At 55.0% G+C, this 27,281-nt stretch overlaps 3 protein-coding genes across 5 annotated transcripts; 1 reads left to right on the forward strand and 2 right to left on the reverse strand.

Annotated features, from left to right (window-relative positions):
- Positions 1-442: 442 nt before the first annotated feature.
- On the forward strand, positions 443-13,173 carry aco2 (aconitase 2, mitochondrial). The gene is made up of 18 exons (XM_007909568.2): positions 443-485; positions 2,149-2,288; positions 2,696-2,954; positions 3,219-3,311; positions 3,902-4,060; positions 4,936-5,086; positions 5,589-5,693; positions 6,123-6,214; positions 6,751-6,856; positions 7,441-7,598; positions 8,253-8,326; positions 9,076-9,187; positions 9,502-9,624; positions 9,899-10,054; positions 10,588-10,779; positions 10,947-11,079; positions 11,563-11,684; positions 12,158-13,173. Exons 1-18 carry the CDS (start codon positions 450-452, stop codon positions 12,287-12,289), a joined length of 2,343 nt encoding a protein of 780 aa, XP_007907759.1. The 5' UTR covers positions 443-449; the 3' UTR covers positions 12,290-13,173.
- A 1,114-nt stretch (positions 13,174-14,287) lies between these two features.
- On the reverse strand, positions 14,288-20,469 carry LOC103189253 (GATOR complex protein WDR24-like). Its single transcript, XM_042345078.1, has 10 exons — positions 20,393-20,469; positions 19,708-20,090; positions 19,135-19,312; positions 18,629-18,701; positions 17,817-18,556; positions 17,314-17,420; positions 16,850-16,960; positions 15,998-16,329; positions 15,402-15,586; positions 14,288-14,645 (listed from the first exon to the last, which is right to left on the reverse strand). The coding sequence occupies exons 1-10, from the start codon at positions 20,467-20,469 to the stop codon at positions 14,477-14,479; spliced, it is 2,355 nt and encodes a 784-aa protein (XP_042201012.1). The 3' UTR covers positions 14,288-14,476.
- Positions 20,470-21,897: 1,428 nt separating this feature from the next.
- Positions 21,898-26,560, reverse strand: polr3h (polymerase (RNA) III (DNA directed) polypeptide H). 3 transcript variants are annotated; one of them, XM_042345065.1, is made up of 6 exons: positions 26,420-26,560; positions 25,351-25,447; positions 24,552-24,638; positions 23,649-23,712; positions 23,150-23,372; positions 21,898-22,000 (listed from the first exon to the last, which is right to left on the reverse strand). In XM_042345065.1, the coding sequence occupies exons 1-6, from the start codon at positions 26,528-26,530 to the stop codon at positions 21,989-21,991; spliced, it is 594 nt and encodes a 197-aa protein (XP_042200999.1). In that variant the 5' UTR covers positions 26,531-26,560; the 3' UTR covers positions 21,898-21,988. The 3 variants fall into 3 exon arrangements, with proteins under 3 accessions (XP_042200999.1, XP_042200997.1, XP_042200998.1); XM_042345063.1 differs by having other exon boundaries at positions 21,898-22,004; XM_042345064.1 differs by lacking the exon at positions 21,898-22,000 and adding an exon at positions 22,531-22,904.
- Positions 26,561-27,281: the final 721 nt, after the last annotated feature.

Consider the following 27,281-nt stretch of genomic DNA (forward strand, 5'->3'; position numbering starts at 1 on the left):
CCAGCAGTGGCCAAAATAACTATTATTTATTTTGAAGGAATTATTATTACCCGCCCCCTCCCCGACCCTCGGAGAAGCCATCCGCCAATACGACTAACAACCGGGTTCCCAAATTCCTGCCGGGTAGACAGAGGCGCGCGTCCGTGCGCACGCGCGTGTGTGTACGGAGTAAAGAAACTCGCCCTATTTTTCACCCTGCCCTGGGTGGGATCGAACCCAAACTCTAACCACTGAGCTACAGGATTGATTGATTCTATATATATATATCTCTCTCTCTATATATATATATATATGTGTGTGTGTATATATCGGCCAGGACCTCAGACCTCAGTGATTGGCGGAAAAAAAAACTGTACCGAGCGGCCAGGACCTGACCTGCCTTTATATACGTCACCCCCCCCCCGACGTCATGACGTCACACGCGGGCGGCATCTTTGTCAGTGAACAAAATGGCGGCTCGCGTCCTCACCGTCCGCCGACTGCAGGTAAACCCGGGCCGAGGCGCGGTGTGTGAGGGAGGGAGCGGGCCGGGGGGGATGAGGGAGGTCGAGCGGGACGCTCCCGGGGTATGGGGGTGAGGGTGTAGGCGGGGAAGAGGCGGGAGGCGGCGTTTGGTTTCTTCAGCGGCCGCTCGCGGGGCCGCGTCCGCCGCCGCCGCCTCCAGCGGTCGGTTCGCCTCCCGCTCGAACGGGTAACCATGGCAACCGGACCTCCAGCTGCAACCCACCGCCATCCCCACACCTCTCTCTCTCCTCACCCCCCACCCTCCACCCCCTCCCCAAACCCGGCTCCGGGACCCAAGGTGAAGGCAAGGTTAACGGCGAAAAACCCCCCCTGGGTCGCTGCCCACCCCCCCCCCCCACCACCCCCACCCCCTTACCTTTCCCCTTCCTCCTTCTACCCCCCCACCCCCCACCACCACCCCCCCCACCTCCCTCCACCATCACTGTCTCAAGACGCGGGCAGCTCCCTGCGCCTTCTTTTCCTTTCCCTTTCGCCTTCCCGAGTCCGAAGGTCGCGGGAAAGCGTTCTCACCCCCTCCGTCCCCCCCCTCCCCCGTCCCCCCGTCCCCCACCACACACTGCGAGGCTGCGGGTTTTTTTTTTCTCTCTCTCTCTCTCTCTCTCTCTCTCCGTCCCGCCACCCTGTCCGCTGCGGCGCGCTCCCCGCCGGGCGCGGCGGGCTGCAGAACGCCGGGGTTAAGGAGAGAGAGAGAGAGAGAGAGAGAGGACCGGGATCTCGACGAGGCAAGAGGTCAAAGCGCCGGGTTCGGGCCCTGACCTTCAGCCTCGGAGGTCCTGCCGTCGATTTCTCTGACCTGAAGTTGACCTTCAAAACCCTGAAGCTGCGTGTCCTCTGGCCTGGGCTGGGCTGGGCTGAGCTGGGCTGAGCTGGGCTGGGCTGGGGTGGGAAGAAACTCCGATGGCTGCCAATTGGTCGGGTGCCGAGCTCACTCAAGCTGTCTGTCTGACTGTCGAGCGAGAGGGAAAACAGACTCGCTGTAAAACTGCAGAAAGCTGCCAGTGTTTCAGAGAGAATTCAGCCACTACGCCGCAAAGGTCTGGAACTGTCGTCCCCTCAATCCCTCCGCATCGCCCCCCCCCTTCCTTCCCCCTTTTTTTTTTGACTGTGCTTGTGGCCACCTCCACCCCCCCCCACTGCTACTAGACACTGCCCTGCGTGAAGCGCGCTACACAATTTGAAGACTAAAGTTCAGTGAGCGACGTGATCTCAAAAGACTGAAAGGCGAAGTTAAGGCTTCAGCTAAACAGGTTATTGGCAATCACAGCCCTCGACTGAAACTGAGACTCATATGCTGAAGGTGGCTGAGTTTTCGTGGTTGTTAGAGGCTCGTGACTTGCCTTCGTGGCCCTGGTTCGTGCTCAGAGCGGGTGATGGAAGTCACAGAGTATCCCTTAACTGACCCCGCCATCAGCATTGCATGACTGGGAGCAGAATGTTTTGCAGGAACAGTTTCCTTGAAGTGCCTTCCTCATCGCAAGGCACTGTGTTCTTCTATTTTCTGGCTACCAAGTCTCGTGGCTAAAGTGATGTGTAATGGGGAAGGTTTTTTTTGTGGGGATGCGCCAACTGCTCTGGATAGTTACATGAAATGTGCAGTAATGGCTGATCTCCTGTTCTACGTAGCAAACCCTCGGCCATGGGGCACGGACGTATCGAATCTCTTCGGCCTGTCGAAGAGCCGCAGTGTCAATGAGCCGTTTCGAGCCCAACGAGTTCATCAACTATGAGAAACTGCACAAGAACCTTGGCATTATTCGCAAAAGGTAATTGCTCCCTACCTCTCTGACCTGGTAACCCCATACCAATCTGTCCACTCCCTCCGAAGGCCCACCCTCCCTGCCCCACCATCGACGGTCGGGGCTTCAACCTCTCTGGCCCTATCCTTTGGAACTCCATCCCACAGTCACTTCACCTCGCCTCCTTCAAAGCATGTCTTCCTCTTTGACCACGCTTTTGGTCACCCTCCTACCCCTACCGCTCCCTCCTGAGCCCAAGCCCCAGCTCGAGTCCAAATCACTGACTGTCCATCCAGTGCCTTGGGACATCCTCCCACCATAAAAGGCGCTGAGTGAATGCAATTTTGAAGAGAGGAAATTGATTTTATTCCAAGTTACTCGTGATTGATGAATAACCTTCCCCCCCCCCCTCCTCCTCCCCTTTCTTGGGCCAGGTTGGACAAACCACTCACTCTGTCAGAAAAGATTGTGTACAGTCACCTGGATGACCCCGTCCACCAGGACATTGCCCGGGGGCAGACCTACCTCCGGCTACGGCCAGACCGCGTGGCTATGCAAGACGCCACCGCCCAGATGGCCATGCTCCAGTTTATCAGCAGCGGGTTACCTCAGGTCGCCGTGCCATCTACTATCCACTGCGATCACTTGATCGAGGCTCAAATCGGAGGGGAGCAAGATCTGGCCAGAGCTAAGGTACGTGAAGAAAAATCCCCATAGCACAGTGGTTAGCACGCTCGCCTTGCAAGCGAGAGGACCCGGGTTCGATTCCCAAGTTAGCGAGGCGAAACGTTAAGCAGGTTTCCTCACTCCACACACTTCTGTTTACCTAGCAGTAAGTAGGAACCCCGAATTGTTAGTCAATTGCAGGATCACTCTCTGGGGATAATAATCCCTTAACAAAATTTATTGAATGCAAGGATCATTATTACTATCATCACTTTTTATTTTAATGTGCAGAATATAAATGAAGAAGTTTATAACTTCCTGGCGACGGCTGGAGCAAAGTATGGAGTTGGCTTCTGGAAACCTGGCTCTGGTATTATCCATCAGGTAAAATCTTCTTTGACTTAGTTTTTGTGATCCTTCTCTGACCCCATCGCCTGTACTGTACGACTGACTCGGCAGCTCAGGGTTTGAGAGAGTCCTTCCCATGTGGAAGCTCCTACATTAGTGCGGGTTGGCAATGTGCTTTGAGGTTCTACCCCACGCTCCTTGAGTCCTGTAGTGGTTGGAGCGCTCAACAATACAAGTCAGGGGACCTGGGTTTGATTCCTGGGCCAGGGTGAAACTTTGGCAAGTTTTCTTACTCCACACACGCTGTTTACCGAGCAGCAAGCAGGAACCCGATTGTTAATCGATTGGCGGATCACTTTCCGGTGGTAATAATCCCTTACAAACATTTTTTTTAATGATTTGGTCACTTGATCTATGACTGTTTGTGGGACACTGCTGCGTGCAGTTGGCTGCCGTGCTTCACCCACAAAAACGTACAGGTAATTCAGTTGACAATATATTCTGTGAAGCACTTTGAGACGTCTCAACGATGTGATAAGGTGCTATATCAACTGCAAGAATTATTTACTATTCTATAAATGCAAGTTGTTGCTGTCGTCGTTGACTACGGGAGTTCTCTGTTGCAGATTGTCTTGGAGAACTACGCTTTCCCTGGCGTGCTGCTGATCGGGACCGACTCTCATACGCCTAACGGTGGTGGGCTGGGTGGTGTCTGCATTGGGGTTGGAGGAGCCGATGCAGTTGATGTGATGGCGGGTATCCCTTGGGAACTAAAGTGCCCGAAGGTAAAAGACTCCAGTTTATCCTTCCGGCAGGAAGCAATCTAGAGTGGGATTGTTTTTCAAATCCCTTCATGTCCTGGCACCTCCCTACCTCTCTGACCTGCTTACTCCCCCAACCCACTACCTCTGCTTGACTAGCTCCGGCCTCCTGCCCTCCGTGCCACCTTTGGTGGCCGCTCTTTCAGCCACTACATCTACACCCTGAAATTCTGGGCTACGTCCTCTATCCCTCCGCTTGTCCCTTCCCCATTTTGAGGTTGCGCCTGAAGACCTTCCTGTTCGACAGTGCCTACGGTCACCGCTCCCTTCTCCCACCCCCCAGGCTCGGAATTATGCACCGCCACTGTCAAGTTGTTGTTTTGTTTACGATGGACTTTTGGGTGTCAGTCGGTTCAAGCCCCTCGTCACATCAAGGCTTGGAACTCATTCTGTCTAGCCTGAGGCTAAAAATGCAGTGCTGGGGGAACACTGCATTTTCCGAGGTCCGTTCTTCCGATAAGACCTCAACCTGAGGTCCCGTCTGCCTGTTAAGATTCTCATGACATTGTTAAAAATAAGAGAAGGGAGTTTTTCTATCTCTCTCTCTCTTCTGGTATTCTGGCCGACAATTCCCTTTAAATAAAATTGTCCATTTGTTTCATGGCTCTTAGTGGGCAAATTGACTGCCACACAAAATACAGTAAATCTGGTGAAGACATCCTCCTGACTTAATAGGTGCTGTATAAAATCTAATGGATTGCACAAAATATACGGCCACTACACTTTGCAGTAGAGTCTGTGAAGCGCTTAAGAGATGCCTCGAAGACGTGAAAAGGCGCTCCTATCAAATGGAAGGATTATTATTATTGACTGAAAACGCTCACTGAAATACCTTGCAGGTTATCGGTGTGAATTTGACGGGAGAGCTGTCTGGGTGGACTTCCCCGAAAGACGTCATCCTGAAAGTAGCCAGCATTTTGACGGTTAAAGGCGGTACCGGCGCTATAGTGGAGTACCACGGGCCGGGAGTGGAGTCCATCTCTTGCACAGGTAACACACGCCGGACAGACACCGACTAGTACAGCAATGATAACCGAAGTCGCTGGGAGCACTCAGCAGGTCAGGCAGAACCTATGGAGAGAGAGAGGAAAGTGAGTTAACATTTCAGGTCGGTGACCACCTGAATATTTTAGGTGTCAAATCAGGAAGCCGTTTTTCACCCAAAGGGTAGTGGAAATCTGCAACTCTCTTCCCCCAAAAGGCCACGGATGCTGGATCCGTTCATATTTTCAAGACGGAGGTGATAGATATTTGTTAGGTCGGGGTATTAAGGGATATGGGGCAAGGGCTGGTAACTGGACTTGAGGTACAAATCAACCATGATCTTATAAAATGGCACAACAGACTCGAAGGGCGGAATGGCCTACTCCTGATCCTACTCATGCTTAGTCTGGTTCCTGAGGCGGAAACCTGCAGGTCTGCGTGAGTCAGATGCCCGGCTAACTCCCCAAAAAGTATTCCACCCTCAAGTGAAACTGCTTTCCATTCGCAGGCATGGCTACCATCTGTAACATGGGCGCTGAGATTGGTGCCACCACATCAGTCTTCCCTTACAACAACAGGATGAAGATCTATTTGGAGAGTACCGGCAGATCAGGTGAGTTTGTTTAAAGGCAAAAAAAGGTTCTCAGCAGGAAAGCTTACCAGACAGCGCTCTCAATGGCAAGCTGGTTTTAGCTGGTTAGACTCCTAAGTTACCCCAACGCACACTCTCGCTCTCTCCTCTGGGGGTTTTGGTTGAAAAGATCCAAGGCTTGGGAGGAGAGAGTGTGTGCACTCTATTCCAGACACAAAGAAGTGTAGGAGGTGTACATATGTAGAATTCTTATCTGGTTTGGAAACTTTTATGCACAGATAGATGGCTTTCTGCATGTGTCAAATACTTGTCTGACCACAATTTGCCCACAAGAAACTTTACCTAGTGCGCTAGATGCCAATTTAACGCCATGGGATGTCTATAAAATCATTGGGTGGTATAACCACATCATTACAGCCGGTTAAGAATTCCTCTGCCCCTTCGTTTCAGAGATCGCCAAGTTGGCTGACGGGTTCCAGGACCTGCTGGTGCCCGACAAGGGCTGTGAATACGATCAGCTGATTGAGATAAACTTGAATGAGGTAAGTGGCTTCACGTGTGAGCAGAGCCAGCAGAAGCTTACTTAGTCGCAAGGTGGCTCTGACAGTCCTTGTTAACATCTTACTCCACCGAAGGGCTGGTGTCACTGGCATTTATACCCTCAACTCTGAACCAGAGACTGCTACAGAACTCCTGTAGCGTAGTGGTTAGAGCACTCGACTCACAAGCAAGAGGACCCTGGTTCGACCAGGGCGAAACCTTACTCCACACGCCTCCGTTTACCTAGCAGTAAGTAGGAACACGGTTGTCAGTCGATTGAAGGATTGCTAACCGGGGATAATAATCCTTTCAAAAGAAAATAATAATATTTTGGTCATTCAAACCACGACTCTTTGTGGGACGCTGCTGTACGCATTGATTGCCATGTTTCGCCCACAAAATATACAGTTAATTCACTTTACAGTATATCCTGTGAAGTGATATGAGATATCTCGAGGACGTAATAAGGTGCTATATTAAGTGCAAGGATTATCATCATTATTATAATCACCGTGCTTCTGTTTTCTCTATATTTTAGCTCAAACCGCACATTAATGGACCCTTCACCCCTGACCTCGCTCACCCAGTGTCTGAGGTGGGGGCAGCAGCAGAGAAACATGGCTGGCCTCTGGAGATCAAAGTGGGTGAGTGATCAGAGGATCTCGCCGTGACGGAATTCCAGCTGCGCATTTTGGATCTGGTTTCGCTGTCCCAGGAGTGAGCTTAGGAAACGGTCTCCCTGTGTTGTATTTGACGGGTCCTATTGGGGAGGGGATGGCTTTTAAGTCTGTGTTTTTTGCCACTGCGGAAACTTATGAGATTCCATTTGGTTCAGCACACTGTGTGTGTGAGATGTCTCCTTGAGTGCACTTGACAGCTGAAAATGGGAAGAAGGAGGTGGGGGCGGAGGGTGATGGGATAAGGTTACACTCGCTTCCCACATCGCTCATCTTACCCACCGACCCACATTGTCTGAGCTCGCACGCACAGAATCTGCGATACGCAGCGCCTTATTGAGACGTCTCAAAGCGCTTCACAGGATACGCCACAAAGTGGAGTGACTCTGTATTTTTGTGGGTGAAACGGCAATACACCGAGGTGTACATGGAGGTGCTCACTGTTGTGCTGTTTGTGAACGAAACAAGGCTTCTTTTCAGAGGGGAGGGAGGTGGTTGGTTGTCTGCTCTCACCCTGCGCTAAGCCGGCCACGGTTGCTGTGTGTTGGCAGGTCTGATCGGCAGCTGTACCAACAGCAGCTACGAGGACATGGGGCGTTCGGCTGCTGTTGCCCAGCAGGCCATCGACCACGGGCTGAAGTGTAAATCCCAGTTCACCGTCACGCCAGGCTCCGAGCAGATCCGAGCCACCATCGAAAGAGACGGTTATGTAAGTACCCCAGCTCCCTCGTACAGTGAACCTCGCATCAGGCGCAACAACAGCAACTTGCATTTACACAGCCCGCCCCTCGTGCAGGGCAGAGACACAGAACCCTTGACAGTGGCGGAGCCTGACACCGAGCCGGTGGTGGTGGGGGGGGGGGGGGGAGAGAGAGGTGACCGGAGTCGAAGTCAAAGAGAAAGGTTTTCAGGCACGACCTGAAAATGGGAAAGGAGGGACAGAGGGGGTGTTGTCCAGTTTCGGAGCGTAGCGGCTGAAAGCGCGGCCACCGGTGGTGGAACGGAGGGCACGGGGGTCAAGCAGGAGCCCGGAGCCAGTCGAGCGGAGGCAGCGGGTAGTGGGTTGGGGGGGGGGGGAGAGGTAAGTAGGTCGGAGAGGTAGGGAGGTACCAGGGCGTGAATATTAAATGCCTCAGTTGGGACCATACATTTAATGCGACTTACGCAAAGTAGGAGTTAATGTCAAACTTGTGTTAAACTCTTGTAACGTGGAACTTGGCGATTATGTGATTTGTCCAGATCAGACTTGTGTGAGTTTTACTGCATATATTGAACAGCTTTAATGCTGAAGGTGATCTGTGAAGGGCAATGCTCTGTGATCTAACCCGACTCTCTCTCTCTCTCTCTCTCTCTCTCTCCTTAGTCCAAGATCCTGAGAGACTTTGGTGGGGTGGTTCTAGCAAATGCCTGTGGGCCCTGTATTGGACAGTGGGACAGGTAGAGGTGGCTGAACAGCACTTTGCTCTCGCTGAGACACTTAAGACTACTATAATAATTAATAATATTAATAATCCTTGCATTTGATATCTTATCCTTATCACGCCGTCCAGACACCTGAAACCACTTCACAGGATACACTGCAAAGTGAACTGACTGTGTATTTTGAGGGCGAAATGCGGCAGCCAGTTGCGCACAGCAATGTCCCACAAACGGTCGTAGCTTGAGTAATTTGTCTATAATGTCCACACGTCTCCCAGTGCTTCACAGCAATTGCTCTTCACCGCGTTTGAAGGCAAAGCCAAAGCCAACAGTGAATTTATGTACATCAGTGTTCCACAAAGAGTCAGTTAATTTTATGGGTGTGTTTTTTTTTTTTGGAGGCCAGGAAACTGGGCGAAACTCCTCTCTTAACAGCAGAGCCCTGGGTACTGCAATGTCCACCTGAATGGGCACAGATGGGACCTCGGTTCAGCATCTCGTGCGAAGGATGGCAACCGTAACACTGCAGCATGTTCCTTTCTTTCCTCCCCCTTGTCTCCCTAGACTGTGAGCTCGAAGTCCCCCCCCCCACCCACGACCTTCTGATCCAAAGGCCATCAACTTTCATTCGTGTAGCCTGGTGCCGTACCCTCACCCAGGGTAGAGCGCCCTGCCAACGCTGCAGTTAACATGAGATTGGGTGCGCTGCTGTTAGCTGCCGTGTACAGTGTGTCTTCTAACCTGCACATAACCCTTTCCTATCGAAGGAAGGACGTTAAGAAAGGCGAGAAGAACACCATCGTGACTTCTTACAACAGAAACTTCACTGGCCGCAACGATGCCAACCCAGCCACGCACGCCTTTGTCACCTCTCCTGAGGTAACTGTGTGGTGTGTGTGGCGTGTGTGTGTAGTGAATATCTAGGTGTGAGTGTGGGATCGGTCTACCTGTGGTTTAAGCACGTCTGAAAGTGGGAATAGTTTAGGTGGTTGCCTTTCCTTCCCACCCCCCCCTCCCTCCCATTCCCTTACTGGGGGGGGGGGGGGGAGTGAAAGCAATACAAGTTGCAAATTACAAGAACAACAACAAATTTGTATAGCGCCTTTTCCATCGGGAGGATGTCCCAGGTGCTGATAACGCACTGAGATGTGTCCTCACTGCTGTGCTGATTGTGAACGTTCTCCAACCGACAGATCGTCACGGCTTTAGCCATCGCCGGCACCTTGAAGTTTGACCCCGAGCGCGACATGCTGACCGGAGCCGACGGAGAGAAATTCAAGCTGAAGCCACCTCACGCCGATGAGCTGCCATCCAAGGTGTGTGGTGGCAAGTGGTCTGTGTGGTGACAATTGCGCTTCATTCTATCAAACCCACGCTGTCACTGACCTGTGAGAGTGGATGCAGTCTAGAGGGAACTTTACTGTGTCTCTAACCCTGACCTGGGAATGCGGACGGACAGTGTACAGGGAGCTGTGACGGTTTGTAGAACAATACTAGACACGCTCTGGTTGAGGTTACTAGTTGCTGTAACAGATGCCGAGGGACGGCTGTGATTGTTTGTCTCCTCTCTCTCTCTGCCCCCGTATAAAGGGCTTTGACCCAGGCCAGGACACCTATCAGCACCCACCAAAGGACAGTCAAGGCATCACTGTGAAGGTGGATCCCAAGAGCACCCGACTGCAGCTACTGGAGCCGTTTGACAAGTGGAACAAGAAGGATATGGATGACATGCCGGTGCTGATCAAGGTGTGTGGCCCTCACACTCACTCCTGCAATAATAATCCTTGCATTTGATATAATAATTACAATAATAATCCTTGCATTTGATTGATATAATAATCTTTGCGTTTGATATAGCGCCTTATCATGTCGTTGAGAGACGTCTGAAAGAGCTTCACAGAATACACTGTGAAGTGTCCCATAAACAGTCGTGGATGGAGTGACCACATTATTATATATTTCATTGGGAGTGGGGTGGGGGATTATTATTCCCAGAAAGTGATCAGCCGATTGACTTAACAACCGGGTCTCTACTTATTGCTGAGCGAACCGCTGCAGCCGGTTTGTGCAGCACCACGAGACGTCCTCCTGACGCGAAAGCCACCTTATCAAATGCGAGATTAGTACAATCATTTTAAGTTAACACAGCGCCTTTCACGTCCGGAGGACGTCTCGAAGTGCTTCCCAGAGCCCACCTGTCGGTCGGTCGGAGGGGAGCTCGGTTGCGGGTTGGTTGTGGCCGTTGGGGTTGAGATGTCCTGTTCGGTGTGTGTCCGCAGGTGAAGGGCAAGTGCACGACTGACCACATCTCCGCGGCGGGGCCTTGGCTCAAGTACCGCGGCCACCTGGACAACATCTCGAACAACCTGCTGATCGGGGCCGTCAACAGCGAGAACGATAAAGTCAACGAGGTCACCAACCAACTGACGGGCAAGACCGGCTCCGTGCCAGACACAGCGCGCGCTTACAAGGTGAGAAGAGGGTAGAAAAACCGCACCTCACAGCAGGAGGGGGGATAAAGAGGGCAGTGAAACTTGCGAGGTAAGTCAGAGGGTGCGTGAGCAGGGAGTGGGTGGGGTGGGGGGCGCGGGGAGGCCATGATGAACGAGGACGCTAAATTGTTGCTCTGTACGTGTAGAAAGAAGGCATCAGCTGGGTGGTGTTTGGCGACGAGAACTACGGCGAGGGCTCCAGCCGGGAGCACGCTGCCCTGGAACCGCGTCACCTGGGCGGCCGAGCCATCATCGTCAAGAGCTTTGCCCGCATTCACGGTAGGCGTGACTGGCCGAAGTGCGCTTGTGGGGGGCGCGTGCGCGTGTGAGAGATCTCGCCCGGAGACTGGGCCTGTTAAGGAACAATCAGTGGAGTCCTGTAGCTCAGTGGTTAGAGCACTCGCTTTGCAAGTGAGAGACCTGAGTTCAATTCCAGGCAGAGGGCGAAACCTTGGGCAAGTTTCCTTACCCCACACAGAGCCTAATAATAATCCCTCCAAAACCCAAAACAATAATAAATTGGTCATTTTCAATCTACGACTGTTGTGGGACATTGCTGTGCGCAATTGGCTGCCGCGTTCGCCCACAAATATACAGTCAATTCACTTTACAGTGTGTTCTGTGAAGCGCTTTGGGACGTCCTCCCGACGTGAAAAGCGCTATATCAAATGCAAGGATTATTATTATTATTATTATCTGTATCTGCGCTGTGCCGATGAACTGGGGACAGAGGGAAGGTAATTTTGGGGGCTTTGTTGGCAGAAACCAACCTGAAGAAGCAGGGCCTCCTGCCCCTGACCTTCGCCAACCCGGCCGACTACGACAAGGTGCAGCCAGACGACAGGGTGTCCATCCTGGGCCTCAAGGACTTTGGCCCGGGGAAGGTGAGTGACATTACATCGCTAAACGTCATCGCATCGCGCCCTTTCACTGCAGTTCCAGCCCAGGATATTAAACGGACAGACACAGTCAGACGCGGGAGCTCGGCTTAAACGTCTCAGCAAAAGCGACTCCCGACGATGAAATGCTCCCTGGAACCTGCGCTGCACAGCCCAGCGTCAGCCTAGACCGTGAGCTCAAAGCCCCGGACACGGAGGCTTGAACCCACAGCTGAGCCGGGCTGACATCTTTCCAGTCATAATAAGGGGGTGACCGTAAGAAGAGTTGAAGAGGAAGGTCTCCAATGGTGACCTTCAAAAGAGCGCCAGGCGGAGGGAGAGCTTCAAAACGAAACACTTTAGTTAAACAAAACCAGGTTTTGTGTTCATAAATCGGTGCCCTTCCCATCCCCACCACTCCCGGTGTTGTTTTATACATTTTTTTAAGAATTGCTTTTGTTTCTCCTCTCCTCCCGCAGCCCCTCAAATGTACCCTCAAGCACAAGAACGGCTCGGAGGACAGTTTCCTCCTGAACCACAGCTTCAACGAGGGCCAGATCGATTGGTTCCAGGCGGGCAGTGCGCTCAATAGGATGAAAGACCTCCAGTGAAGCCGCCCATCCTCTCGCTCGCTCCCCACGAGGGGGAATGGAATAGTGCTCAAGGACTGATTGTATTAATAACTCAGCGCACAGCCTTGATCTTGCCTCTGGGTCAGTCCCCCCTCACCATGACCACCTCGTCTGTAAGCAATCGTGTTCAGTGCTGTGTTTCGTCTCAGGCCATCTCTTGGGACAATCGCAGATCATTTATTTTTTCCCCATCGTCGGCCTGGTTAAGCGATTTTTTTTTTTTTTTTACAAATGAAAACAAAGGAATTTTGTTCGCTCTTATTATTTCTTAGCTCAGGGTGATACAACTGGTGGCCTGCCCTCTTTCCCCCACCCCCCCCCCCCACCTTCATAGGAACAGGAGCAGGCCATTCAGCCCTTTGATGCCTCTTCCACCATTTCATTAGATCATGGCTGATCCGTACCTCAACTAATCCTTCAAATTCCAATTTCCTGCTTTCTCCCCGTACCCCTCAATACCCTGACCTACCGGATCTTATCAACATCAATCTTGAAAGCTCCCTCCGTAACCCGTAAATGTTATGTCACGTCTCTGGAAGGGAAATACAAAAAAGCATTGCTTGTGTGTCCATGGACGTTCCTCAAATAGGGCACCTGGTCCTCGGCAGCCAAAAGGTTGGACTCCCTGGTCTTAACCTCCTCGGTAATTAATGGCATTTTAATGGCGTTCTGACTTCTTGTAGTGTGGATATTACAAGCTATTTATTGTTAAAAAAAATGCTGAATATTTTTGGTGTCTCTTATTTCCCTCCCTCTCGGGAACAAAAAAAAACGTGCGAAATTTGGTCAATTTCATTGTCGCTCGAGGGATGAATGACCAAATGAACGTGTGTTTTTTGGGAATTAAAAACTGACCTGATGAACGTAACAATCCAAAGCTGTGCTTGTTGAATTCGTAACAGACTTGGTCGTCTTAAGAATCTTTCTGGGGGTCAGCCGGGTGTCTTGACACTTGCGGAAACCCGTCACTGTGCTAAAGTGTCTCCCAAGACAAACTGAGCGTTCCACTCGTCTTAGGATCATATTTATAAAAGCACCTTTCACGCCGGGAGCACATCTCAAAAGTGCTTTACACAGGCGGCCGGCGGTGAACTGGGAAGGTGGGGTGGCTGAAAGCACAGTCAAAGAGGAAAGCCTTGAGAATGATCATAATAATGATCCTCGCATTTGACGCGGCGCCTTAATCACGTCTTCGAGACGTCTCAGAGGGCTTCACAGGACACACTAAAGCGAATTAACTATTTTGTGGACAAAACGCAGCAGCCGATTGCGCACAGCAGTGTCCCACAAACCGTGGTGACCCAGTTCTTTTTTTGGAGGGATGGTTAACCCCAGACAAGCGATCTGCCAGTCAACTAACAACCGGGTTCCTACCTATCGCTGGATAAACAGACTTGTGGAGTAAGGGAACCCGGGCGGGAATGAGTTGTGAGAGAGAGTGGGGGAGTGTTGTGCAGTCAATACAAAATAAACATTCCCATGGGGAGGGGAGGGGGGGGGGAAGACATCACAAGTGCTTAACACTAGTGGTTGGAGGAGGGAGGGAATAGGGAAGAGAAAAATGACTGAAAGTGCATCTTTTCCCCATTCCCCCCCCTGACCCCAAAAAGGTGCCTGAAGAGAGACCGACTCCCATCCCAGCTGCTCAAACCGCCGTAATTCCCAACACCCACCAAGGGAGCGGTTCGTAGTCTAGGACTTCCACAAATAATTAAATGTGTAGCATTCGTTCAAATTATATTATTATTATTATTATTATTAAATATTTACAGTCGTAAAAATTGATCGACTCGCTGGCCTCCACCCCCGTCTGGGCCACTGAGGCAATGCTCCAGCGCTGAAGGCTTAATTTGCCAACAACCACTTAGGTTCGCGCAGCGGAAAATGCTTCCACGGTCTCGGGTTAATGACTCATCCAAAAAAGATGACACCTCTGACCATGCAGCGCTCTCCCCACTCCCCCTTCTATACCTCCCCTCTCTCTCTCCCCCCCCCTTCTGTCTCTCCTCTCCCTCTCTTAAGCCCCAAAAGCCAAGCTCGCTTTTCCCCCCCAACCACCACACCACCACTTGTCCAGTGAGCGAATGATGGCAATGTCACACACTGGCTCAGCTATGGCCAGACCCATGGACTCTCTCTCTCTCCCCCCTCACCCATCACCACCCACTACGTGTACTCGCAGAGATGCCCGCACCCCGCGGGGCAGTGTGCGTGAAGCTGGAACCACTCTCTGATGTGCTGGAGGTGCCCTCCGTGGGCACAAGCCTGGCACCACACAAACAGGCCCTTCACTGCGTGGTGACAGATGGCACAGGAGCTGGCTCGGTGCCGACACCTGGAAGAGAGGAAGGGAAAGCGCTTAGAGCAAAACACACAGTCACTACGTCTCACAGTAAAATACCACCATACACTTTGAGACCAGGTGAAAGATGCTGTAACAGCCCAAGGATTATTATTATACTATTATATTATTTGGAGTCCTGTAACATGGTGGTCAGTGCGTTCGCCTCACAAGCGAGAGGATCTGGGTTCGATCCCCTGGGAGAGTCGGGGCGAAACCTGAGGCAAGTTTCCTCACTCCACGCACACACACACGCCCGCGCGCGCACCTCTGTTTACCCAGTAGGAACCCGGTTGTTAGTCGATTGGCGGATCGCTATTTCAGGGGTTAATAATCGCTCCAAAAAAAGTACAGAAATAAATTTGGTCACTCAACAATCCTCGGACTGTGTGCCGTTGGCTGCCCCGTTCCGCCCATAAGACACACTTTGCAGTCAATTCACTTCAGGGTATATTCCGTGAAGCGCTTTAGGACATCTCAAAGGACGTGACTCGATTACTCGAGACCCTCCTCTTCGACCCGCTTCTGCCCCCACCCTCCCGCTCCCCCACCCTTCCTGATCCCAACTCCCATCTCTGACTGTCCAGCGTCTCGGGAACGTCCCCTCGACGCGAGAGGCGCCGTGTCAGTGCCGTCTGTCCTTGTGATCGGGCGCTATATCAAATGTGGGGATTATTATTATTGTGGTGATACGTTCAGCTAACATCGGTCGCCAGATTTCCACGGAGACCCTCCGTTTGCCGCGCTCACCTCTCGCACACCCAGCCCCGTCTGTTCATGGGCCGCCGGCAGTTGCTGCAGTTGATGTGGAGGGTGGTGGATGCCTGGTTCAGGCCACTGACTGACCTGCACGGGCTCAGCTTGATCACCTCATTAGCCACGTTCCACAGGCGGAAACGCTGCAGCAGATCGATGTACGACATGTACCAGTGCTCCTGACCCCGGGAGAGAGAGAGAAGGGGAGAGAGAGAGAGAGAGAGAGGGGGGGGCAGAGAGAGGAACGTAGGAGGAGGGAGGGAGAAAAGGGAGTGAGAGGGAAAGGGAGAGAGGGAGTGAAGAGAGAGGGGGGGAAAAAGGGATGGTATTTACTTCTGGAAAGCATTTAAGACGAGAGCGCTTACAGAGTTTTGTGCACGGCAGCGCCTCACAAGCAGTTGTGAGGGATTATTGGAGGGGATTATTACCCCCCACCCAACCCCGTAAAAGCCATCCGCCAATCGACTCACAGCCGTGTTTCTTCCTACTTACTGCGCGGTAAACAGAGGCGCGCGTGTGTGTGCGTGCGTGTGCGTGTGGAATAAGGAAATTTTATTTTAATTTTTGAGCAGCGCGTGTGAGCGACATACCTGTGTTTGCTCGTCGATTTCCTTCCTGATCCTGTCGCCGAGGACGACGAGGACAGAGACGGCCATCTGCACGTCCCCCCGCTCGGCGTACAGGCACATCATGTCCCTGACGATGGGGTTGAAGTAGTCGGGGGCGAAGCCGGGCTGGGGGAGAGGCTGGGGGAGGGAGAGCAGCGAGATGCCCTCCGTGGGGCTGAGCGACACACAGTCGGTCTCGCCGCCGCTGGGCTGGGGGGAGTCCGTCTCCTCCGCGAGGGGGTCCGGGGTGTCGGGGTGGTCCACGAGCTCGTGACGCAGCGTGAAGCCCTCCTGAGGCAGGACCAGCTCCTCCCCTGCGCGGCAGAACGATAGCCAACATTTTAAGCAGGATTCATTAACAACAACAACAACAACAAGAAATCCTTGCATTCGACAAGAGCACTTGGACTGATCATCGCCGCTGAGACGCCTCGAAGCGCTTCCCGCGATATGCTGTCAAGTGTAGTGACTTGTGGGCGAAACTCGGCAGCCAATTTGTGCACAGCAGCGTCCGTTCCCCCCGCAAACAGTTGTCGGCCAGGACGCCGGGGGGGTGGGGGGGGGGGGAGAGAGAGAGAGAGATAGAGAGAGACTCTCCTCTCTTTTCCAACAGCACCCCCCGGGGATTTTTTTTAACGTCCATCCGGCTGGGATGGGAGCGAGGTTTGACGCCTCATCCTGAAGGAATGCCGCACGCACACGCACACATACACACGCACACGCGCGCGCGCACACACACGCACGCACGCACACCAGCCAGCGCTGAGCTGGAGAGTCAGCTTGAGACCGCGCACTCGGAAACCTTCCCGCGCCCGGTCTCCGGCCATCGCTCACCCCGGGCGCTGTCGTGGTCGTCGGCGAAGAAGAACAGGTCGTCTTCCTCGCCCTCCCCGTCGGCGAACAGCCCCTCGGCCGCCCCGTCGCTCCCCTCCGTCCCCTCGTTTTCTGCAAGGACGGGGGGGGTTTAATCCGACTCCAAACGGGAGAGAGAGCGGGGGCGGGGAGGGGGAATAGACCTTGTGGGGTGGGGGTGGGGCGTGTGGAGGAACGAGGGACGGGGGGAGTGAGAAAGGGAAGAGTAGGGAGTGGGGGTGAGAGAGCGTGGGGAGTATGAGGAGAAAGAGAGAGGGGAGAGAGAGGGGGGAGTTTGAGGAGAGAGAGAGGGGGGGAGTATGAGGAGAGAGAGGGGGGTGTATGAGAGGGGAGAGGGGGGAGTATGAAAGGGGGTATGAAGGGGGGGAGAGCTGGCGGTGGGGATGGGGGGGGAGGGGGTTTGCTTCCTCTCCGCTCACTGTTACCCTCGTTGTGCTGCAGCAGGGCTGAGGCGGGGGCCAGGGGGGTCAGGCTGTCATCCCGGGACTCCAGGCGGCCGCAGTCCAGCTTCTTCTCGCTAACCAGAGTGGGGCTGCGGACAGCGAGAGGGGGGCGCGGGGGGGAGAGAGGGGGTGGGAAGGAGAGAGAGAGTGTCCATCAGTCAACTGCGGCTTCAGACCCCCATCGACCCGCTGACCCCCGACTCGCAGACCGAACGACTGACCCACCAGCGCCCGACCGGCCGGAACTTCCAGGTCCTGCCGACGAGCCAGGGCCGGGCTACCATCAGCCGCGCACCCCCCCCCCCACACACACACACCCCACATACACCCCCCACCCACACATACACACCCCCACACACACACACACCCATATACCCACCCCCCACACATACACACACATACCCCCACATACACAGCCCCCACACCGCCCCACCCACACACACACCCCCCCCCCTCCCAGAGGAGCTGACGAGGAAGCGGGTTACCTGCTGAGGGAATGATGATGGCCCCCTCCCGCCGCTCCCCCTCCGGTGCCGGTGCTGTTGCTGTCGGCGGCGGTGCCGTAGAGGATGTTGAGCGCCCGCCAGACGTGCGCGGCCCGCGGGCGCCTCAGGGCCCGGGCCACGGCGGCGTTGTGCTCGCACAGCTCGGGCAGCGGGCGGCCGGTCAGCCGGTAGCGGGCGGTGGTCTGGGTCCCGGTCCGGGTCGGGGCCGAGCGACGGTCACCGGCGGCGGCACCGGGGGGGTCACCGGGCCGCGGCTCGAAGACGCCGAGGCGGCTGGAAGCAGCCGCCGTGGGCTCGGCGGGGTCGGGCCGCCGGGCGAAGAAGAACGGGTGCGTCCGACCCCCTCCGCCGCCTCCCCGGTGATCCCCGGTCCCGGTCTCCTCCCTAAGGGCGAAGGCCAGCTCCCCAGCCGGGCCAAAGCTCAGGCCACCGGGCCGCCCGCCCAGGTCCGGCCGCCGGGCGTCCCGGAAGCTGTGCTGGTACAGACTGCCGTCCCGGGAGCCCGACAGCAGGCGGTGCGGGTCCCGGGCCCGGCGCCAGGCCAGGCCGGTGGCCACGTCCCGGTGCCCGGCGAACAGGGCCAAGGGCACGCACGGCCGCCGCACGTCCCACACCGACACGCTGTGGTCCAGCATCACGGCGCAGGTCGCCAACTGGTGCCGCCGCTCCGGCCGCCACGCCACCCGCCCCACCGGGGCGATGGTCTGCACGCAGTGCAGCTCCCGGGGCGGCGTCGGGGTCCAGGGCGGCGGAGACCCCACTCCTCCCGCAACGCCCCCTCCGACTCCCACACCGCCGCCGCCGCCACCGGAGACGTCCCACACCTTCACCGTCTTGTCGCGGCCGCCGGTTGCGAGCACGTTCCTGGGAGGGAGAGAGAGAGAGAGAGAGTGTCGGGAGGAGGGGGTCAGGCTGGACGGGGGGAGGGGGTCACGCTGGACAGGGAGGGGGGGGGTCAGACTGGACAGAGGGGGGGGTCAGGCTGGACAGACAGAGAGAGAGAGAGAGACACACACACAGGGAGCCATGGAGAGATCAGTGGGTCAGGTTGTCCACACGCACACAGAGAGAGAGAAGGGGGGGAAAGACACACACACGTGATGTGCGAACATGTATGTGTGAGTGCAGAGACGTGTGGACGTAGCGTGTGCTGGCGTGCGCGCGCATGTGTTGACGTGCAAACGTGCTGAGTTGTTACGTGTGTGCGTTGACGTGTGTGTGTTGATGCGCGCGCGTGCGTGCGCGTGTACGTACACGCGTGTGTGCCCAGCCCGCGCCCCCCCCCCCTCTCCCCTACCTGTCGTCCGGGTGCCAGTCGCAGGAGAAGACGGGCCCGTTGTGGGCCGTGAACATCAGCTCGTACCGGTCGGGCCTCCGCATGTCCCACAGCTGCACGTTGCCGTTCTCGAAGGTGGCGGCAAAGGTGAACCAGTCCCTCACGCTGAAGTGCACGTCTCGCACGCTCTCCGACTGGCCTGGGCACGGGAGGGGGGGGGCAAAAGGAGGAGGGGGGGGGCACGTCACCCACCGCAACACCCCGACGACGACGACAACGTGACTGCGTGCCTCTGTGTGTGTGTGTGTGTGCCTCTGCTTGTGTGTGTGTGTGTGACTGCGCGCCTCTGTGCATGCGCATGCGCAGGGTGGGAGGGGCGCAGTCACACACACCCCCCACACACACAGGCACACAGTCACACACGCACCCCACACACACACACACCCCACACACAGGCGCCCAGTCACACGCACACACCACACACAAACACACACACACACACAGGAGCGCAGGCATGCACACGTCTGTGCATGCGCACGCGCGGGGTGGTGTGGGTGGGAGGGGGGGGGGAGGGTTGCGTCTCTGCGCGGCGACCTGAGAAGGTGCAGACGGACTCCTTCCTCCTGAGGTCGAAGCACTTCATGAAGCCGTCCTGGGAGCCGCTGAGGAGCAGGGCGATCTCGGCCGGGTGGAAGGCCACCCTGTTGACCGTCCTCTTGTGCTCCATGTACAGCTGCTCCTGCTTGTTGCGAGACGCCTTGCCCAGGTTCCAGGTCACCACGGCCCCGTTGGTGGCCGCCGTGGCGAGCAGAGCCTCGTCCAGCGGGTGCCAGGCCACGTCGGAGCAGCTCAGGCTGAGCGAGGGCTTGCGGCCGCAGCGGAGGTTGCAGCGCTCGGTCAAGCCGTTCTCCTCGATGCCGTAAATCTTGAAGATGTTCCTCCCGGCCACGGCCACCTGGTCTCCATCCCGGCACATGCTGATGAGAATCGGAATAAGCCGCGGCGGTCCTCGGGTTTGATAATAGCGCCTTCTCCCCCCCCCCCCCCCACCCACTCCCACTCCCGCCGTCGGGAGGGATTCCCCGCAAAACAGTCGCGGGGTGTGGAAGGGATTATTACCGCCCCCGGAAAAGCAATCCGCCAAGCGACTAATCAACCACGTGTGCGTGCACGCGTGTGCGTGTGTGTGTGGGGAGTAAGGAAACTTCCCTAAGGTTTCGCCCCGACCTTCCCCCCCCCCTCCGGGAAACGAACCCCCTTGCGAGGCGAGCGCTCTGACCTGATGGCGTTCACCGGGGCGTCCAGGCTGCAGAACATGGTCCCGCCGCCCGTGGGGGCTGTGGCTGCCTTCGCCATGCCGACCGGGCGCGAGCGGGGTGGGGGTGGGGAGGCTTGACCACCCTCTCCTGTTCACGTGTCGACGTGTCCGCCGAGCGAACGATCACAACGAGGAAGGAGAGGGGCAAAGGAGAGAGAGAGAGAGAGAGAGGATGGTAACAGGAACAATAATAATAGTCGTCGCATTTGATACAGCCCCACGTCTCAGCTGAGGCTCCAATGCAACGCTGGGGAGGGGGGGGGGGTTGCATTGTCGGAGGTGACGTTAAACCTCACCCCCCCCCCCCGTCTGCCCCGTTAGGGTGGATATTTACGATCTCTCGCGGGGCTGATCGAAAAGAGAAGGGCGTTTCTCTCTCTCTCGGCCGGTGGTCTGTCCAAAATAGTTCACTCACTCACTCGCTCGCTCGAGGGCTGTTTGTGGGACACCGCACTGTTTCGCCCGCAAGACACTCAAGTCACTACTCCTTACAGTGCGTTCTGCGAAGCGCTTACGTTCGAGACGTCTCGATCAGGCGCTGCGTCAAATGCGTAATTATTACTAGGATTATGCCCCGATGCACTGGAGTCACAACAGGGGAACGAACAAGAGCGCGCAGTCGGGCTCTGCTCCGCATCTGTTCCTGTTTGTGAAGCCACAAGGTCTAATTATAGAAACGTGAAATGAAAGTCCGAGCTCCCGCGAGGCGTGTCTTATAATCTCCCCAATATAACATCGCTCGTCTCAGTCTGAGAAAGAGCGAGAAGAATCTTGTAGAACTCTGTCTAAAGACTGTTCAGGACCTTGGGACATCTCTCCGACCCGAAGGGTGCTGTGGAAGTGTGATTTGTTGTTAATAATAATCCTTGCATTCGACACAAGGGGGAGGACGTCACGAAGCACTTCACGGGAGTTAAATGCGTTATCAATGTTTTTTTTGTGTGTGGTGGTGGTGGGGGGGGGGGGGCGCGCACGTGTGTGTGTGTGGGTGTGCGCGGGGAGGGGGACGTTGTCAAACTATCTGACAAAATTCGCACTCGTACAGTTTGCACTCAACCGAGCATCTGACGTGAAGAAGTTTCAAGCAAATCTCTGAATGAAAAAGGATCACATAAAGTGCACTCTCCCCCACATCCCCACCCCCACCGGCAATATAATGACTACGACCCTCATCAATTCGTTACGGCGCCTCATCACGTCAGGAGGACGTCCCGAAAAGCGCTTTTACCGCGTATTACTCGTGGGAATTACCGTGAAACGGAGAGAGTGCGGTTATGAGGCGATATGTTTCGAGAGACACACACACACACACGCACACAGTTAAGAGGCTGTGCTTCACTTTACCTGACCCTGGATTGAGACGAGCGGCACAGCTGGGGCTCAGTGCAAGAAACGACTCTCTTGTGGTTGTGCTCACCCGGGCTTTTTAAATTGTTCCTTCCTCCGTGAGCCGCTGTAAGCTCCTGCGCCTCCTCGACCACTCCCAAAGCGATAGCCGTCACATACCCGCACTCAATGCCTCTCTCCTTCTCTCTCTCTGTGTGTGCTCTCTCTTCGCTAAGCTCCCACCTGACTGAGGAGACGAGAAATCAGTAGAGACTCCAGACAGCCAGACAGCTGATAGTCTCGGACAGCCACGCAGGGCCATCTAGAGGCTTGGGGGAAGCAGCCATCACTGTGAGTGACTGAGACCAACATCAAGAGCCAACCAACTCCTTCTATCAGCGCTCAGACACTCCCTACACCTTCAGATACCCCACGTGACGGGGGTCTATATAATAAACATAATAATCCTTGTGTTTGATATAGCGCCTTAAGAGTGCCTTTGAGACGTCTCAAAGCGCTTCACACTATATACTGTCGAATGAGAGTGAATTGACTGTATATTTTGTGGGCAAAACACATCGTTCCGAGGTGCCGTCCTTCGCGTGGGATGTTAAACACAGGTCCCTACTACGCCTGTTCAGGCGGACGTTAAAAATACCGCAGCACACACAGACGTGACACACACACCACACACATACCCACCCCCCCGACACACACACACACACACACAAAAACACTGTCACTCCGACACAAGGCAATTGGTTCACAACGGGTCCCAAGTGAATGCAGTTATCTTTATTGCCACGTTCCACCTCTCCTGTCACACCTTCCTGCGGCAACAAACACACACGCAACGAAACCTCCGCCGACGGTTGTTGCTGAGCCGCACTCTCCGCCCATCCCCTGTTCCCGAGGGGACGACGGACGGGATACGGGGGAGAGGGGGGGGATCCCGGATAACGGGAAGATGGGTTTTTTTGTTGGGGAAGAAAATGATCCGAGTCCCCCCCCCCCAAAAAAAAGGAACAGGAGATTCCCCTCCCAGCTCCGCACTCCACGTTTCAGTCACAGCCTGCTCGGCCGGCTTTCCCCGTTAACCGTTTGTCCACCAGGACAACAGCCCCAGTCCTGGCTCACTGATGGATCCCTGCACGAGAATAGGGGGGGGAAGAGAGAGAGAGAGAGAGAGAGAGGGGGTGAAACCCGCACACGTTACAACTCATTAGACTTTCCAACTGGCGCCATCTTTTTGGCCGGTCAACAAAATTAAATCAATCGTACTCTCTCCCACACCCCCACACTCCTGTTCTCTCTCCCCCGCCCCTAAACCCTGCAGCTCACACACACTCTCGCCCCAACACCCCCCCCGCACCTTCACCAGCGCGGGCTTACCGTCAGCGTGTAGGGAGACTCTTTTTTCAGGGTCTCCTCTGGGGCGGGGACAGGGGCCGGGGCTGGGGAGGGGGTGTCGGCTGCGCTGGGGCCTGTAGGGGACGTGTCGATGAAGATCTCGTCCACCATCCGGAAACGCACGTCCTCGCCCACATCCATGTACAGGTCGTGGGTTCCCTCCTCCGTCTCGTACTCCCACATCCACACCTGCTCCGTCTCGTCACTGACGATACCGTCAAGGAAGACGTCACAAGGGAAAGCTTCTCCCTCGCACACGCCCCGTGTGCACACACACATACACACCACACGCACAAAACACACCACACGCACAAAACACAACACATACACAATCATACACACAATGTGCGCGTGCACACACACACACATGCACTCAATCACACCCACAGGTGAAAAGTCAGTCACCAGTTACTGAAACACCCGCGTCAAGGGCACTAAATAAACGCCAGCTGTTGTTGTTGTTGTTGTGACTGAAGGATACAACTTTGCCGGTTGCTGTAAGGACTCCGGAGGGATCAGGATGTCATCGAAAAATCCCAGAGTCACTGTGAGGGAGAGAAAGAGGTGGAGAGAGGGATTAAACAATAACAACAACAAATGACATTTACAAAGCACCTTTTACGTCGGGAGGACAACCCGAGACACTGGACAGTCAGGGATTGGCGCTGTCAAAGAGGAGGTCAAAAAGGAGGCAAGGGGGGAATCCCACACTGCTCCTTCACCTCTGCCCTTCTCTGTGCCACTGTGAGAGCCGTCAGGCATGGGGGCAACATTTATACAACGTGTAGCTGGCGCCTTCACTTTGGATAATGTCTCGGGGCGCTGCACAGAGATGGTGGCAGACACTGAGCAGGACCAGGGGAGGGGGGAAGGGGGTGGGGGGGTTTGTGTGTGTGTGTTTGTGTGTGGGAGAGACCACCGGCATGATCGAAGAATAGGATATGAAAATAGAGAGTGGGGGGTTGATGAGAGATAGAGAGATTCAGAGAGAGAGAGCAGTAGAGTCACAGAGAGAGAGGAGGCAGACAGTTTAATCGGACCTCAGTTTAATCGGAAGGAAGGCACCTCCGACAGTGCAACACCCCCCACACAGTGCTGCATCTTAAACTGTGTGGCCCCAAGATCCGATGTTGGGGCTTGAACCCACAGCCTTCTGACTCAGGAGCCGAGAGCGCTGCCGACTGCTATAAATAGCGGCAGCTATAAATACTGAAGATGCAAACCCCACTGGTGTTGGGTGTCTGTCTACACGATTAACAAGCGCTGGAATGTCCAATGAGAATAGATTTGTTTACTAACTATCTCAGGCGCTGACTCAGAGGAAATCTCCCGTTCTGCGTTAGTAACTTTCTATTACAGCTCCCACAGCTAAGTTGACACTGACCGTACACCCCCTCCTGGCTGCAGCCTTTAATTTTCCCGATAATAATCTCATCCAGAAAAGGTCTGAAGACCACATATCGGAAATGAACTGTGGACAAAATAAAGCAGACAATTAAAAGGGGAATTAAAAGTGGCCAAACATATCTGAGCCCAAATTCCACTAACACTTAGCCCGCGAGGCCATTTTAACTGGGGGTAAGTTAACCATTTGGGAGAAACGTAGCAATCAACACGCGCACAGCAACGTCCCACAAACAGCCATGAATTTAACGACCAATGTTGTTCGGGGGGTTGTTGTCCAGGATAGCGCCGCAGGATCTTTAACATCCACCTGAACAGGCAGCCGTGGAGTGAGCTTTAGCGTCTCATCTGAAGGACGGCGTCTCAAACAGCACAGCACACCCCCCAGCGCTGCATTGGGAGAGTCAGCTGAGACTGTGTGATTCTAAGTCCTGATTTAGAGACTTACAACACTGCATGTGTGTGGCGTCTTTCACGTCGGGAGCATGACCCAAGGTGCTGGACAGTCAGTGTTTCGGACCCAAGCTGGGGGTCAGGATTGGGGAGGGTGGAGGGCAAGGGGTTTGAGGGGGAGAAGGAGGGTGATCAAAGGTCCGGTCGAAGAGTAGGGTCGTGAGACGGGTCTTGAAGGAGGCAAGGGAGGGGGGCGAGGCGGAGGGACTGCGGGATGGAGTTCCTGAGGGTGGGGGCAGAGCGGCTGAAGGCTTGGAGTGTAAAAACCGCGCGTGTAAGGCAGAGTCAGAGGCTGGGTAGAAGGATCTGGATCCGAGCAATCTGACCTTTGGAGTGAGATGCCCCGTCACCAGGGAAAATGTACGAGTCTTCCAGCTTGGTAATGTCGTACAGACAGATACACAGGCCGACCTTGTACACCACCTGCAGAGGGGAGGGAGGGAGAGACACAGATTTATTTGGATCACCCGGGGTTTTGATACGGGCTGAAACCCATCATCGAACCAAACTGAGATTAATAATAACAATAAAATAATAATCCTGGCATCTTGATATAGAACGTTTCGCGTCTTCGAGACGTCTCAAAGCGCTTCACAGAATATACCGCGAAGCGAATTGACCGGATATCTGTGGGCGAACCGCGGCAAACGATTGCGCACAGCGGCGTCCCACAGACAGTCGTGGATTGAAGTGATCAATTTACTCGTGTTTTTTTTTCTTGAGGGATTATTATCAGGCGTGTGCAGTAAGGAAACTTGCCCAAGGTTTCGCCCTGCCGGGAATTGAACCCAGGTCCCTTGCTCGCGAAGCTGGTGCTCTAACCATTGAGCTATAGGACTCTTAGGGTTCTCTTGCTGTGCAGCAAGAGGAAGAGGGTGACAGACGGACGGACAGACAGACAGACGAGAAGATGGGAGTGAGAAAGATTAGAGGTAGAAGGGGGAGGAGAGAGAGCGATAGAGACACACACACACACACACACCACACAAGGGGGAGGAGAGGGAGAAAAGGAGAGTGTGAGAGAAATTGAAATGGAGAGAGAGAGAGAGGGAGGATCGAGAGGTGGAGAGGTTTTCTCTTTGACCGTGCCTTCAGCTCCCCTCTCGACTCTCTTCCCCCTCCTCACCCTCCCTTCCCTCCCCTCACCCTGACCATTTCCCCCCAATGCTCGGGTCCTGACCCAACTGTGCAGCGCCTCGGGACGTCCTCCCGACGTGAAAGGCGCTTTATAAATGGAATCTTGTTGTTGTTGTTGTTGTTGAGGAGAGGGAGAAAGAGAGAGAGAGGAGGGAGAGGGAGAGGGAGGGGGTGGGAAGAGAGAGATCCGTAACAAAGCTCACTGCCGGCGTTCGAACAGCGCGTGGTCTGAGGCGCTCGCTGTGAGCCGCGCGTTACCTTGTTTGCCAGCTTCTTGTTCAGTTCCTCTGCGATGGCATCGTTCAGCCGGCGTTCGAACAGCCAGGGGGGGATCCGCACCGTGTCCACCATCTCCACCAGCACAAACATGGCGGTCACAGGCCGAGCAGAGAGAGAGGGGGGGGGGGGGAGAGAAAGACAGGGGGGGGGGGGGAGAGAACGAGAGAGTGACCTTGGAAGAGGTCAGTTAACTCGTCAGTTAACGAGTGCCCTAAAGGGGCCAAAGGAGAAAGTGTAATAATAAATAAACAGTGAACAGAATAAGGACAATTAATGATAATAATCCCTGTATTTGCACATAGAGACACACACACAGATCCCGCACACACACACCATACACTCACACACCCCCCCACCCCCACACACCACCCCCCACACACACCACCCCCCACCCCCACACACACCATACACTCACACACCACCCCCCACATACACACACACACCACCCCCCAACCCCACCATACACTCACACACCCCCCACCCCCACACACCACCCCCCACACACACCACCCCCCACCCAGCCACACACCCATACACTCACACACCACCCCCACCCCACCATACACTCACACACCCCCACCCCACACACACCCCCACACACACCACCCCACCCCCACACACACCATACATCACACCACCCCCACATACACACACACACACCACCCCCCACCCCCACCATACACGCACACACTTGCCCCACCCCACCCCCCACACACTCACACACCACCCCCACACATACACAGAGACACACACACAGAGATCCCCCCCCCACCACCATACACACACAGACCCCCCACGCAGAGACCCCCCACACATACCGCCCCCCCCCCACACAGAGACA

This window comes from Callorhinchus milii, unplaced genomic scaffold (genome assembly GCF_018977255.1).
Source record: "Callorhinchus milii isolate IMCB2004 unplaced genomic scaffold, IMCB_Cmil_1.0 Scaffold31, whole genome shotgun sequence".
Taxonomy (NCBI): domain Eukaryota; kingdom Metazoa; phylum Chordata; class Chondrichthyes; order Chimaeriformes; family Callorhinchidae; genus Callorhinchus; species Callorhinchus milii.